General features: G+C 32.7%; 1 protein-coding gene across 15 annotated transcripts in view; it reads right to left on the reverse strand.

Annotated features, from left to right (window-relative positions):
* LOC126735097 (obscurin-like) overlaps positions 1-14,690 on the reverse strand; it is a 168,588-nt gene that overhangs the window by 75,978 nt on the left and 77,920 nt on the right. For all 15 annotated transcript variants that reach the window (XM_050439044.1, XM_050439027.1, XM_050438999.1 and 12 more), the window contains one exon: positions 4,044-4,501. In XM_050439044.1, coding sequence (XP_050295001.1) covers positions 4,044-4,501 — 458 coding nt within the window. The remainder of the gene's footprint in view (positions 1-4,043; positions 4,502-14,690) is intronic.

Raw genomic sequence — 14,690 nt, forward strand, 5'->3', positions numbered from 1 at the left:
CTAATAGAACGGCGGAATTACTTAATGAGCGACATGAAAACAGCAAGGTGCAGCGAAAGTATGTATTGGAGCTTGTTTCTAAATTTCGAGAAACTGGATCAGTGGCGAATCGCAAACGCAATATTGAAAATCCCGTAAGGAATGAAGGTATGGAAGTGGCTGTACTAGGGCATATTAATCTAGATCCTACATTAAGTACCCGTCAATTGGAAACTGTCACAGGTATTAGTCGACGTAGTATCCAAAGAACTCTAACAGCTCATAAGTTTCATCCGTACAAAATACATCTTGTGCAAGAGCTGAAAGAAGATGATTTCGATCGGCGATCACAATTTAGTGAAATTATGAGGGAACGAACTATTGATGACCCAAATTTTTTTTTAATACGTGTTTATCTGATGAAAGCTCTTTTTTCCTGAATGGCTTGGTCAATCGTCATAACTGCCGATATTGGTCCGACAATAATCCTAGAATGTATCGTGAGGTACACACCCAATACCCACAAAAGTTAAATGTCTGGGCTGGTATCTTTGGTGATAATTTAGTTGGTCCATTTTTTTTACTTGGAAATCTGACAGGTGAAATATACTTAGAGCTATTACAACAGGCCATTGATCCAGCATTGACAGCTATAATTGAAACTCAAAATGACAGATACGATGAGGATAGATTAATGTTTCAGCAGGATGGTGCCCCACCACATTATACGTTATTCGTGCGAGAATATTTGGATCGGACGTTTCCAGGACCATACCTGGAATGGTACCATACAATGGCCTCCACGATTGCCCGATTTATCACCTCTAGACTTTTTTCTTTGAGGTCACTTAAAAAGCAAAGTTTATGAGACTGAACCCACTTCGTTAGAAGATTTACAAGGCAGAATTGTAAATGAGTGTCTTCAAATCACGCCTGAAGTATTGCAGAACGTGCGACAACGCTTTGAGCAAAATCTTTTTTTTTTGTATAGAGAATAGAGGTGACCATTTTGAACATTTATTATAAGCTAACACTTTTTTTTTAAATCTATTTTTGCGATAATTTTTTGAATGACTAAGACTTAAAGTCAAAATGTTCTGTAATATGATAGAGCTATCTCATTTTTTGTCTCATAATTTAATAATACTTGATGGTTTTGTCCTACTGCCTGGCATTGTTTTTCTTAAAAGTACCTTTAGTAGTCTATGATAAAGTAAAAATATTGAAAATTACTTTTTAAGGTTTAAATGCGAAAATTTTAAAAAGTATTAAAGAGTACTTACTTAAATTGCGTCAAACCGAGTACCCTTGTAAAGATAATTAAAAGACCTTTCCAATGAGCTATCACTCGATCGCCCTTCCCATTTAAGATTTTAGGGGTAGTGCCACCTCCGCTTAGGGAGTTGTAGGTGGGAAAGTGATTTTGTGATTATTAAGTGTCCCCCCCCGAAAATAAAATCAACGGGTCCGAGCGTTTTTTTAAAAAGTTAATGGACTGCCCGTAATTGGCTGTGTTTCATTTTCGATGCGCCACCCGGTATATCAAATGTGTTTAGAATTTATCATAAAAAAATGCATTAATAAATGGGGTGTTCTATCAAAAATAATAAAGTTGACAGCTGTACAGTCTTCTTCATCTGAAATCTGAAAATATGCCAAAAACAAACGAGAATTTACGTGTCCGAGCGTTTTTCGACCAAGTAATTATTTTTCCTATAAAAGGTATTTTTGCAGATTTTTCGACACACTGTATATGTGCATAGAAACATTTTTGCTTGATTTCGTCCAAGGAATACGCTCCTGAATTTTTTCTCAATATTAAAAAAAAACGCCCTGTATAACTACATAACCCATGTATCGAACGTCTCTGAAAGATGAGGCAATGCTGCGGTGCAATATGTTACCGGAAAAAATCCTAACGATCAAGCTATACTCTATTTCAGAAGTGTATAGAGCAATAAACTGGGGAATTCCGTTCTGTTTGGCTACATTTCGTGGTAGTTCATAGGCGCAGGTACTTATAATATTTATGAATTTAATTTTTATTTTGAAAGAGATTAAATACTAAATAAATACTTTTAATACTTTTGTATATTTAACGCTTTGTAACATGCAAAAATGGGGTCAGGTAATATATACAGACTATAAATACTTTTAAATCATATTTTAAACGTTAGTAGTCACTGCTACGCTGTAGTGTAATCACAATATTATTATCCCAATATTTAAAAAATGGAGGTATTCAGTCCAACGAAAAGATGTACTAAAAATTCTCCACTATCGCTGAGTGAAAAAGTTATTATTTTAAATGTACATGATTGCATAAAACACGATTACCCTAGTTTTACTGTGCAAGAAATTGTTGAAAAATGTTCTCGAATGAGTGGAATTGGAAAGTCCACCATTTTCAAATTGTTGCAATAACCGCAAAGCACTTTTACTGGAGAGCGACGAAATGTTTGTTGGAGACGACAATACTTGAGAAGTATCAAGCAGTACCGCAGGGAGCAAAAGAAAGTTTTTTATCTTGATGAGACGTGGATTAACGAAGGTTATATAGTCCAAAAAATGTGGCAAGACAAAAATATAACCAGTGCTCGCCAAGCTTTCATAGAAGGCCTGTCTACGGGTATTAAAGTACCTTCGGGAAAAGGAAAAAGACTTATAATCACACATATTGGAAGCGAAGAGGGATTTTTAAAAGAAGGTCTGCTAACCTTTGAGTCGACTCGCACAGGAGATTACCATGAAGACATGAACTCAGACGTTTTCGAGGACTATTTTGGTGAAATGATAAAATTTCTTCCGGCTAATTCGGTGGTGGTTATGGATAACGCAAGCTATCATTCACGGCGAATAGAGAAGACGCCAACTTCAAGTTGGAGAAAGCAAGAAATTATCGATTGGCTGACTGCAAAAGGTATTGCGTTTGAAGCAAATTTGATAAAAAAAGAACTGCTGGCAATAGCAAACTTACACAAAACTCGTTTCATGAAATACGCCGTGGAAGATATAGCCGAAAAATATAATATAACTGTACTGCGCTTACCGCCATATCATTGCAAACTGAATCCTATAGAACTGATATGGGTGCAGGTAAAAGGATTTGTAGCAAGACAAAACACGACTTTTAAAATGAAAGATGTTAAGCTACTGTTTGATCAAGCCATTACGGAAGCGACACCAGAGAATTGGCGAAAAGCAGTCCAGCATGTAATTAAGCAAGAGGACAAAATGTGGGATCTTGACAACCTCATCGATCAGACAGTCGATCCTTTAATTATAATCTCAAGAGGTGATGACAGTTCGTCAGATGACGAAGAAGACTACAATCTATTATAATTTAAAATTGTTATACACTGTTCAAAAAGTGCCAGATCCAAAAGTGACATTTTCAACTGTTTTACTCTACATATTATGTTCAATAAATTTGTGAAAAAAATATATTATTCCATTTAAACAAAAGTAACTTTCTAAAATAAAATAGCATTTAAGTACATTAATTATAAGGTAAAAAACAAGTCCCAGTTGCACGCCTTTGGCGAACCGTTTTCAATGTTTATCAGTGGGTAACAATGGGCAAAACTCATAAATTGACCCAAAACCGGGTGGCACTACCTGCAATCAACGAAAAGAAAGAATTTTACATTGAAACTAATACCCAACTAAGGTAGTGGCATAAAATATTGGTGGATCACCAGGTACCACTTTTGCATACCTAATGAGGTTTTATTGCTCTACACACTTCTGAAATAGAGTATAGTGTTTAAGACTTGCTCGGCTATACTTCATTGCATTTTTCATTCTATTGTACTTCCTAAGTAGTTTTAGTTTAGCTTTAATCTTTTCTTGAAGATGCTAGCTATCATCCTTAAGAAAACACGTGTCGAGAATTTGGAATTGATAGAGAATTTGAAGTTTAAAAGATTTTTGGTTAATGGTAAAACTGTCTCGTGATTTGGGTGTCACACCAAAGGATTGAACCCTGGGACTAAGACATAATTCATTATCATTTAGTCATGGTTTTACAACATAAAGACCGGTAAATTTCAAAAGATTCTTACAATTCACAGTTAACTTGGCACTGGTCTCGGCATTTCCACACTCGTTGCTTAGTTTACAAGTATACTGTCCAGATAGTTCGCTGCTGACCTCCTTGATAACCAGCTTCACTCCATCGTCCGACTCTATCCTGGTAAACTCAGCTCTGGTTTCCTGGATCTCCATCTCATCCAAATACCATTTAACGGCCGGTTTAGGGAACGCTTCCAGTTTCACGTCCAAGGTGACGTCTTTATCGTGCTCGGTGACGGTCATGTCGCGGAGACCCTGGATGATTTTCGGCGCCTTTTTCACGTCCACTCTGACCTCGTCTTCGCCACTACCGTGAATGTTCAACGCTTTGAATTTGTATTTGGAGGCGTCGGTGGTCACCGCACCTGTAATTCTTAGGATGTACGTATCTCCATCTTCTTTTATAGTTAAATGTTCTGTTGATTGGATTTCTTCTTCGTCTTTGTACCTAAAGTAAAAGGTTACAGTGAGTTTGTTTTGGATTGCATTTTAAGTGGATGATTTATTTTTAATTGGATTTGCCATTTTATTTGTGGATAAAAGATTTTTCACTACAAAACTTTTCTACATTACATTAATCACACTTCAGAACGGACTTTGTCCTTAATATTTATTTCAATGTCTCTTATAGGTAAACTGTTTTTTAAAACGTTTGACCCACTTAATTAAGATCAAAATTATGTTTTTGAAGTACATTATGCAAGAGTAGTAGTGGTAATAGTAAGTTTTATGGCACTGGGTTACACCGAATAGCCAACATCTCTATTTTTTAACATATCTTAACATAACGTTTTTAACTAATTTTTTTTGCCACATTTTCAATTTCTATTTTTTAAAACTAGAAACTAAGTTATGATCTAAGCCTACATACCTTAGAAATAGCAATAATGGTTTCTTAAAAATTCTAAAAAGTTTGCTTCATATCATTTGATACATTGCTTTTTAAACGGAAATACTATTAAGCGATATTAAGTAATTATAACTTATTGCAAATTAAGCATACTTTTTTAATTTATAAGCTGATAAAAGTTACTATTATTTTTAATTCCTTTTTGGTTCATATAAACCTGATATAAAGCATGGAAAGACCTAAGACGAATGATGTTACTAATGAATTTTTTATTGTGTTTAAAAAAAACAATCTTTTTTATTTAATGATAGAAAATTGTTTTTGTATTTCATTCCTGTGTTTCTTTGTATAATTGCCAATCAAGGAATATTTCTTCTTGATAACTGGTGTGCTGTTTAAATATTTCAATTTTCTTAAGATAATGTTTGCGGCAGATCCGTAAAATATACTAGTAAAACTCAATAATTGCACGAGCAAATGATCTATAAGATAGAGTAATAACATAAATTTAAGTATGCTCTCCAATTTCTGTTAGTAAAGGCTCTAATTACATTTAAACAGTTTTCTGTTCTTTTTATAATGCCATTAATTGGATCTTTCTATAACAACTTTCTATCTAAAAAAATCCTAAATATTTAACACTTTTTTTTTGGTATTCTGATCCTTCCCAATTCAAGGCCCGGAGCCGAAGCTATACAAGCTATATCTATACTGATAATAGCGGATTAGTATAATAAATAATTATGAGAAAAGAAGAAAGGGAATAATATATTTTCAAGGTTCTTACTTAACTTTAAAGATTGGCAGACATAAAACAATGATTATAGCCTAATAGAAAAACACATTAAAAATAAATGTTTTGAGTTGAATGTTAAATAAATAATGATTTAGAACTTTTTGGTGTTGAGGTAGCTTATTATAAAGCCGCAGTCCTATTGACGCCGAACTTCTTTAACCTCCAGATGAGCTCATCATCTAAGTCCTAAGCATATCGGTTTGTCTTGTATTATAGTTGTGTACTTCTTGAGAGGTAGGTATTGTGATATTTAAGTCTAGATACGTGTGAATATTTAAGTCTAGTACAATGTATAAAACAACACGTTTAAAAAACATATAAAAGATATAGATTGATGATTATATTTGCCTTGTACAATTTAAAAGTGGGATGAACATGTGGGTGTGGAAACATTTTCTTTATGGCTCTGTTTTGTAGAGTTCTTAAATGTCTTAGGTGGCTATTTGAAGTATTTCCTTAAACTAGAGTGAGATATGATAGATGTGAGTGCATTAGAGCGTAGTAGACTATTTTACGTTTTTCTACATTGAGATATTTCGAAACTATTCCAAATAAACCCACTGCCGGAGCAATTTTCTGAGATACATGTTGAATATGATTAACCCAGATCAGCCTCTTGTCTATGTATAAGCTAAGATATCTTATGCAAGTTTCTTTCTTTAATATAAACCTCCCCAGTGAAAGTAAAGATCAAAGTAAAGTCTTTCCAAGACAATATTGTATAGATCTTTATTAAACCAAGGAGCAGGGCCGTTCCGACTCGGGGGTGCAGGGGGTGCGGGGTACCCGGGCGGCAGGTCAAATAAATATTTTTTTAATAAATATTTTTAAAATTTAATAATTTGTTTCAAAAACTATTATACACATATTATTTTAAAATATTATACATATGTAAATATTATTAATTATTATTTAATGTATTAAAGTTACTTTATAACATATTATTAGTTATATTTCCGATTCAAATTTAATAGGTATACCTAGATATACGCTTCAGTCCGCTTCAGATCGCAACGAGTTGGAAAAAATATGTCGCGACGAAGATTTTTTAGGAAAATACTTGTCTGTGGTCAAGGCATATAAATGCGTGCAGTGCGTGCACTTGTTTCATTTTAAATTTCAAGCGTGTAGCCTGTAGTCGTGAAATCGCAACGTTATTAAAAGCTTTTGTTTAATATTGTGGTAAAACAGACAGTAAAATTTAAAAAGGTAAGTATCTCTACACATACCTTAATTTGATTACATTTTTTTGAGCTGTCATATAAAATTTAAATATCGTTTTTATATTTTTGAAATATATAGGATATTTGGAAAATGGGTAGCCAAACGGAAATGGTGGATGATTGAACCTACTGCCTATTTATAATGCATAATATTTTTTTATTTTTCCTGCAATTTAAGAACTTTTTTTTCCTTTTTTTTAGATACCTATTACTCCTATTAGAAATCTCCCAACTTTTTTACTCTTGAGATTTTTAAAATTTTTGTTATATAGCCGAAAAATATAATATAACTGTACTGCGCTTACCGCCATATCATTGCGAACTAAATCCTATAGAACTGATATGGGCGCAGGTAAAAGGATTTGTAGCAAGACAAAACACGACTTTTAAAATGAAAGATGTTAAGCTACTGTTTGATCAAGCCATTACGGAAGCCACACCAGAGAATTGGCGAAAAGCAGTCCAGCATGTAATTAAGCAAGAGGACAAAATGTGGGATCTTGACAACCTCATCGATCAGACAGTCGATCCTTTAATTATAATGTCAAAAGGTGATGACAGTTCGTCAGATGACGAAGAAGACTACAATCTATTATAATTTAAAATTGTTATACACTGTTCAAAAAGTGCCAGATCCAAAAGTGACATTTTCAACTGTTTTACTCTACATATTATGTTCAATAAATTTGTGAAAAAAATATATTATTCCATTTAAACAAAAGTAACTTTCTAAAATAAAATAGCATTTAAGTACATTAATTATAAGGTAAAAAACAAGTCTCAGTTGCACGCCTTTGGCGAACCGTTTTTAATGTTTATCAGTGGGTAACAATGGGCAAAACTCATAAATTGACCCAAAATCGGGTGGCACTACCTGCAATCAACTAAAAGAAAGAATTTTACATTAAAACTAATACCCAACTAAGGTAGTGGCATAAAATATTGGTGGATCACCAGGTACCACTTTTGCATACCTAATGAGGTTTTATTGCTCTACACACTTCTGAAATAGAGTATAGCACAATTAATTTTATTTTAAAAAGTAATGTTGACTTATTTAGAGTCAAATGATATAATAACTACAAAAAAAATAATTAATTTTGAACTTGAGGAAAAAATGAAAAAATGATATGCGTTATGAATAGTCAGTAGTCGCACTCATCCACTAATTCCGTTTGGCTATACTCACCTTTCAAATATTAGTTATTTGCTTAATAAAAAAGTAGCATTTAATCTTAATATTTATTTTTTTTTATTTGAAATGTTAAAAATATATCTCTTTATTCATTCAGGCAAAATATAGGATAACTTGGATTTATTTTAATTTTGGATTTGATTTATTATAGATGTCTGATAATCGAAAAAAGCTTTCTGGAGCACAGTACGAAAAACGAAAGCGTGAAAAAGAAGAATTAACTAAAAAGGCTTGCAGTTCACTCCAAGCGTTTTTAATCCCAACAAGATCACATGACAAACCATCAAGTTCCCAAGCCTGAGATGAAAATGTGACGGAGACTATATGTATAATGGTCAATAGCGGAGAAGAGAAGGAGAACTCATCGAATACCAAAAGTATAGTGGAAGGTGATGTTTTATTAGCAGAACAAGGATCTGAAGTAAGCTTTGAAAATATTAATGTCTATAAGGATCCTGGCTATTGGCCAAATGTTTTATTGGATAAAATTAAATTAACTCTGATAGAGTTAGGGCCTACGCAACTAACGGAGGCTGATATGACGTTTCCTTTAAATAAAGACAATAGAGGATTCTCATCTATTTATTATAAAAAAAATGTGTAATGGAGAAATAATTCCGAGGGTTTGGCTAATATATTCTAAATCAAAAGATTGTGTATATTGTTTTCCTTGTAAAATATTTAAAACTTTTTCTGGTGGTAGTGGTTTGGTTGAGGGTTATAACGATTGGAGACATTTAAGTCAACTTATAGAAAGACATGAAAAGTCAAAGGGGGCATATTTGTAATAAAAATTTTGGCTTGATTTAAAACAATCAATTTCTTCTAAAACGACAACTGATTAACTAAACGAGAAATTAATAAACATGGAAAAAGATAGATGGGTTTCTGTTTTGAAAATTATAATTTATGTTGTCAAGTTTTTAGCCGGTCAAAATTTGAGTTTTAGAGGTGAAAATAACAAGATATACGAGCAACAAAACGGAAACTTTTTAAAATTAATCGAAACAATTGCCAATTTTAATGAAACAATATGCGATCACATTAACAGGATTAAAAGAACTCCATCAAATATGCCTCATTAATTTAGGTGTTCATATTCAAAATGAATTAATTTTCCTTCTGGGAGAGCAAATAAGACATGACATTATATCTATGTTAAATGCTAGTAAATATTTTTCAATTATTTTGGATACAACTCCTGACGTGAGTCATCAAGACCAACTAACTATTGTAATAAGGTTTGTTTTATTAAATAATACATCAAAGCAAATCGAAATTAGAGAGCATTTTTTGGGATTCATTTCAATATCAGATTCGACAGGACAAGGCTTAACTAATGTTTTATTGGATTTTTTGGAGACTCACAACATTTGTTTAGGCGATTTAAGGGATATGATAATGGAGCGAATATGAAGGGTCGCAATAATGGTTTACAAAAAAAGGCTGTTAATGACGCTGCAAAAGCATCTTTAGAAATTACAAGGTTCTTTGCTATTGTGCAGGAACTTTACGTTTTTTTGTCCGCATCAACTAAACGTTGGCAAGTTTTAAAAGATGAAATCCCAACGTTAACACTAAAACCTCTTTCTAGTACTAGATGGGAAAGCAGAATAGATGCTCTGAAAGTTCTTAGACATAATTTAGGAAAAATATATGACGCTTTATTTGCACTTTACTCTGATAATAACAGGGACTCCGATACCAAAACTATGGCTAATTCATTACTCTTAAAAATTAAGTCGTTTAAATTTATTTGTTCCATTATTATATGGTATAATATGTTAACAAAAATTAATATTGCAAGTAAAGTGATGCAGGAATCCGATGTTGCCCTACCTAATATTATTTTAATCTTAAAACAGACTAAAATATATATATCTAGTATTAGATCAGATGAAGGTCAAAAAAGTTGCCGAAGATATTGATTGCGACCCTTCGTTTCCTCCGATTAATATTGTTAGACCCCAAACAAAAAAGCGTTTATTTGACTATGAGTGTGTAGACGAGGCCCCTAAAAATCCAGTTGATCAGTTTAAAATTAATTTTTATTTTATTATATTAGATACTACATTATTAAAATTGGAAGAAACATTCGAGCAAATGAAGCAACATGATACGTTGTTTAATTTTCTTAACAACCTGCATAGCTTTCTCCAAACAGAAAAATCAATTAGGTTTGCAAAATGTGAAGCTCTTGAGAAAATTTTATATGATCCATCAAAAAATGAAAAAGATATTTTAGCTCAAGATTTATCTGATGAAATTGATAATGTTGCACACTATATTTCCCCTGAAATGAATGCCTTAAATGTTCTTAACTACCTATTTGTAAATAACCTCATCTATGTTTTTCCCAATTTAGTAATTTCCATTAGAATTTTCTTAAAATTACCTGTCACAGTAGCTAGTGGAGAAAGAAGCTTTTCTAAACTCAAAATAATAAAAAATTATTTACGATCCACAATGGGTCAAGAAAGGCTTTCTGACTTATCAATAATTAGCATTGAAAAAGAAATTGCAGAAAATATAGATGTGTCTAACATTGTTAAAACATTTGCATTAAAAAAAGCGAGAAAAGCAAACTTTGTATAATCATTGGATATGTTAGCTACCTGCCCCTTTATGTATACATATACATATTATAAAGTGCATGTTGCGTATGTAAATAATATGTATGTATGTATTTAATTACAACTTATACATTACATTACAAATAAATTGTAAATAAAATAATGATTTAATATAAAATAAAGTGTTTATGTTTCTAAAATGTTGTTTTTTTTAACGGTAAATTATTTCAAGTTATTTATTTATAAATGTTTATCAAAGGCCGGATTCGGTGGAGTAAAGGAGGGGCGGCAAAATTTTTTTCGCACCCGGGCGGCAGATACCCTAGGAACGGCCCTGCCAAGGAGCACTATTATTTTTAAATCTATTTTTATAGGTTTTTTTGGTTAAACAGTGTAGGTAGGTCCGTAAAATTTGATCACATAAGGGATTAGGTATCATTTCACTGTTGATTGCTAAGATTGTTTAGTGCTATGCTTGAGCAGTTCACTCTATGGTCACTAATGGCATTATCTAGTACTGATAGATTTACGTCCATGTTAAAAATATTAGTAATGCCAATTCAGTTTAATAGTATATTAAACTACTGGAGTAGTAATTCTGGTTAATATAGAGGTGCTTGTCAACAACAGAATGTAAACAAATAAAAATAAAAAATTAAAATTGAAGACAATAGTAATAAATAGAGGGTTTTTGATATATAATCAAACCCTGGGCCTGTTACCAATTTTAAACCTTTTACCCCCTAGTGTCCGAAACATATAGAAAATTTTAAGCTAACTAAATTTTTAATAAATAAGTGCAGGGAGACTAAAGGATTTTCATTTTACCTTAACCTACGACTCCACTGCAAGTATGGACTATTTCTTCACCACTGATATAGAGGTGTTAATGACGTCTAGCCCATTTGAGACAATTGTGTCTTGAAGAAGCATTTCTTGTAAAAAAAAACTTAGACAGTCAATGTTGAGATCACCAAATATGTATATTGACTTATACTTGCTAGCTCCAATGCCACGCATTATCTCATGAAGTGAGTCAATTAAAACCATGTAATTTATGTCCTGTGGTCTATAAATACCACATATTAACATATTATTTATTTTTCTAGTAGTAATAGTAGTAAGGGTGGGGGAGCTAGAGCTCGGCAAGTAGGTTTTGTAGGTAGATAGTCACTTTTCGCCAACCCCAGAATCTTCTCAACCCCATTTATTTTTCTAATTTAGAGTGCTGTTGAATCTTTCTTCTATGTGTTTGTTTGAACTCGTGAAATCATCGATGTTCAGCCAAATACGCTTTAGTAAAATGTTGCTCATAAATAAGACATAGGGTATTAATATTTATTTTAACGTGTGCTACGGCTTCATAATCTGATAGATTTTGAGATTTAAATGAAATAACAATCATTGTGGTAGGAATATACTATTATTGGAATATAAATTTTTTGGTTACCTCTTTCGCTTTCGTACCTTTGTAATACTAAATTTACAATTTATTATTAGTGTACAATTAAGATTTACATATACAGTGCATCCCAAAAGTTATGTCTAAATTCATTTAAAATTCAGGGGTGTGTTCGAAAAAAAAACGCTCGTATCCGTCGATTTTTATTTCAAGTTGCGCATTTTTGTACGTGAAGTTTGTATACACAGGGTTGCTCAAAAATAAATTACGACCATCAACTTAATTTTTTCAAATGAAAGCACCTTTTTTTATTTCATTTTTGAATTTCGCGTGGAATTCTACGTATGTTTCATGCATCATATCCTATACCTACCCTAAGTCAACAGTTATCGAAAAAAAGATGACCAAACATTATTATTGAAGTTCACCTTACGAGTCACCTTATCTCTGAGAATTTTTATACAGAGCAAAATTCCATTCATTCGTGTTTTTTTATTGTTGGCTGGTGACCGTGTATTTTCATAGAAACTGTATGACAATTGTACGCCAAACAGATATTGTAAAGTGTGAAGTGTACGAGCAAAGTTGCGGTTTTCACAATGTTAAAGTTAACGGATCGAGAAAAAATAGAAATTCTGTGCATGGTTGGGTTTGGTGATAGAACACGTACTCAAAGAGAAGCTGCTCATTATTCAATGAAATCCATCCTGATCGTCCTCCGATATGTCAAAAGGTGGTGAGTAGAATAGAGGCTACATTTAGAGAATTCGGTCATGTTACAGATCTGCTGAAATCTGGTCATCCTGCTCGATATGAAAATGAACAACTTGACGTTTTGCTTTCTTTGGAAGAAAATCTATGCACTCCTCTGTCGCAGATTGGGGCAAATTTACACATGGCGAAATCTATAGTTCACCGAATAGTTAAAAAGCATAAATATCACCCCTACAAAGTTATTCCTGTGCAACAGTTATTTGATAACGATTTCGATAGGGGAAATGAGTTTTGTGAACGCTTACAAAACATGTGCAATCTAAATAATAATTTAGTAACAAATATTATTTTTTCCGATGAAGCCACGTTCTGTTTGAATGGTAATGTGAACAGACAATATTGTCGATATTGGGCAACAGAAAATCCGCATTGGATGATGGAGGTAAACACCCAGTACCCTCAAAAACTAAATGTGTGGTGTGGAATAGTGCGCGGAAGAGTAATAGGTCCCTTTTTCTTTGAACAGACTTTAACGGGACAAGTGTATCTCGATTTTCTCCAATTCGAATTAGTTCGAGCATTACTAGCTTTATTTCCAAATCCATTGTACCCAGACTATCCTGACGAAGAACTAATTTTCCAGCAAGATGGCGCTCCTCCGCACTATGCTGCTACTGTGCGTACATTTTTGGATTGAACCTTTCCCAATCGGTGGATAGGAAGGAGAGGATCCATCGAATGGCCTGCTAGGTCGCCTGACCTAACACCAATGGACTTTTTTTTGTGGGGATACCTCAAGTCGAAGGTATTTGTTAATAGGCCAAATAATCTAGACGACTTAGAATAGAGAAGAGAGAATTCGCAGAGAAGTGCGCGCCATAACTCCGGAAATGATTGAAAATGTGCAACGAGACTTTATTGATCGCCTTGGATATTGTTAAGCCGTGAATGGCAACCATTTTGAACATTTAACTTAATTTTTGTTCTTTTTTTATTTGTTACATGAATCGTCTTTTTTTCGATAACTGTTGACTTTAGGTATAGGACATGATGCATGAAACATACGTAGAAATCCACACGAAATTCAAAGATGAAATAAAAAAAAGGTGCTTTCATTAAAAAAAATGAAGTTGATGTTCGTAATTTATTTTTGAACAACCCTGTATATACAAACTTCACGTACAAAAATGCGCAATTTGAAATAAAAATCGACGGGTCCGAGCGTTTTTTTTTCGAACACATCCCTGAATTTTAAATGAATTTAGACATAAATTGTATGATACCCTGTATAATACCCTGCTTTATTACACTTGCCTTTGGTATGTAGAATGATCTAGATTTTTTAAGTAAGATTTTGAGACAAAACTAGATTATCTGCCATTAAACCATCCTTTCAAATAATTTTAATTCTGTTTTTACCTATTGATTTTTTTTTAAATCTTATTGCCAGTTCTAAATGATATTCGTAAATAAAATCGCTTATTTTTTTCGGATTTAACTTACCCTTAAAATCGGGAACGCTATTTACTACCGAAACAATTAAAGGGGAAAAATTGTTTTTATCATATAAGTATTAAGGTTTGTTACCTTTTTATTAATTTACTTTTTCATTATTATTTTATGTTAATAATCCTGAGATTGCACTTGTGAGGTTCAGCGTATCCAGAAGTCTCTTCCCGTTAAATGAGCCCCTAATATTAAAACTTAAATATTTGATTTTAGAAACACTTAATAGTCCGAAAATGTCTATCGTTTGCTTTCTTATCGCTAAGAATATCTGTTTATTGATAATAATAGATCTTATCCGAACCCTATGAGATACCAATCACTACTCGCATATGCAAGAGATTTTATTCCCTATATACATAATTCCTTATAACCTTT

The sequence above is a fragment of the Anthonomus grandis genome, chromosome 1, assembly GCF_022605725.1.
Source record: "Anthonomus grandis grandis chromosome 1, icAntGran1.3, whole genome shotgun sequence".
NCBI classification, from domain to species: domain Eukaryota; kingdom Metazoa; phylum Arthropoda; class Insecta; order Coleoptera; family Curculionidae; genus Anthonomus; species Anthonomus grandis.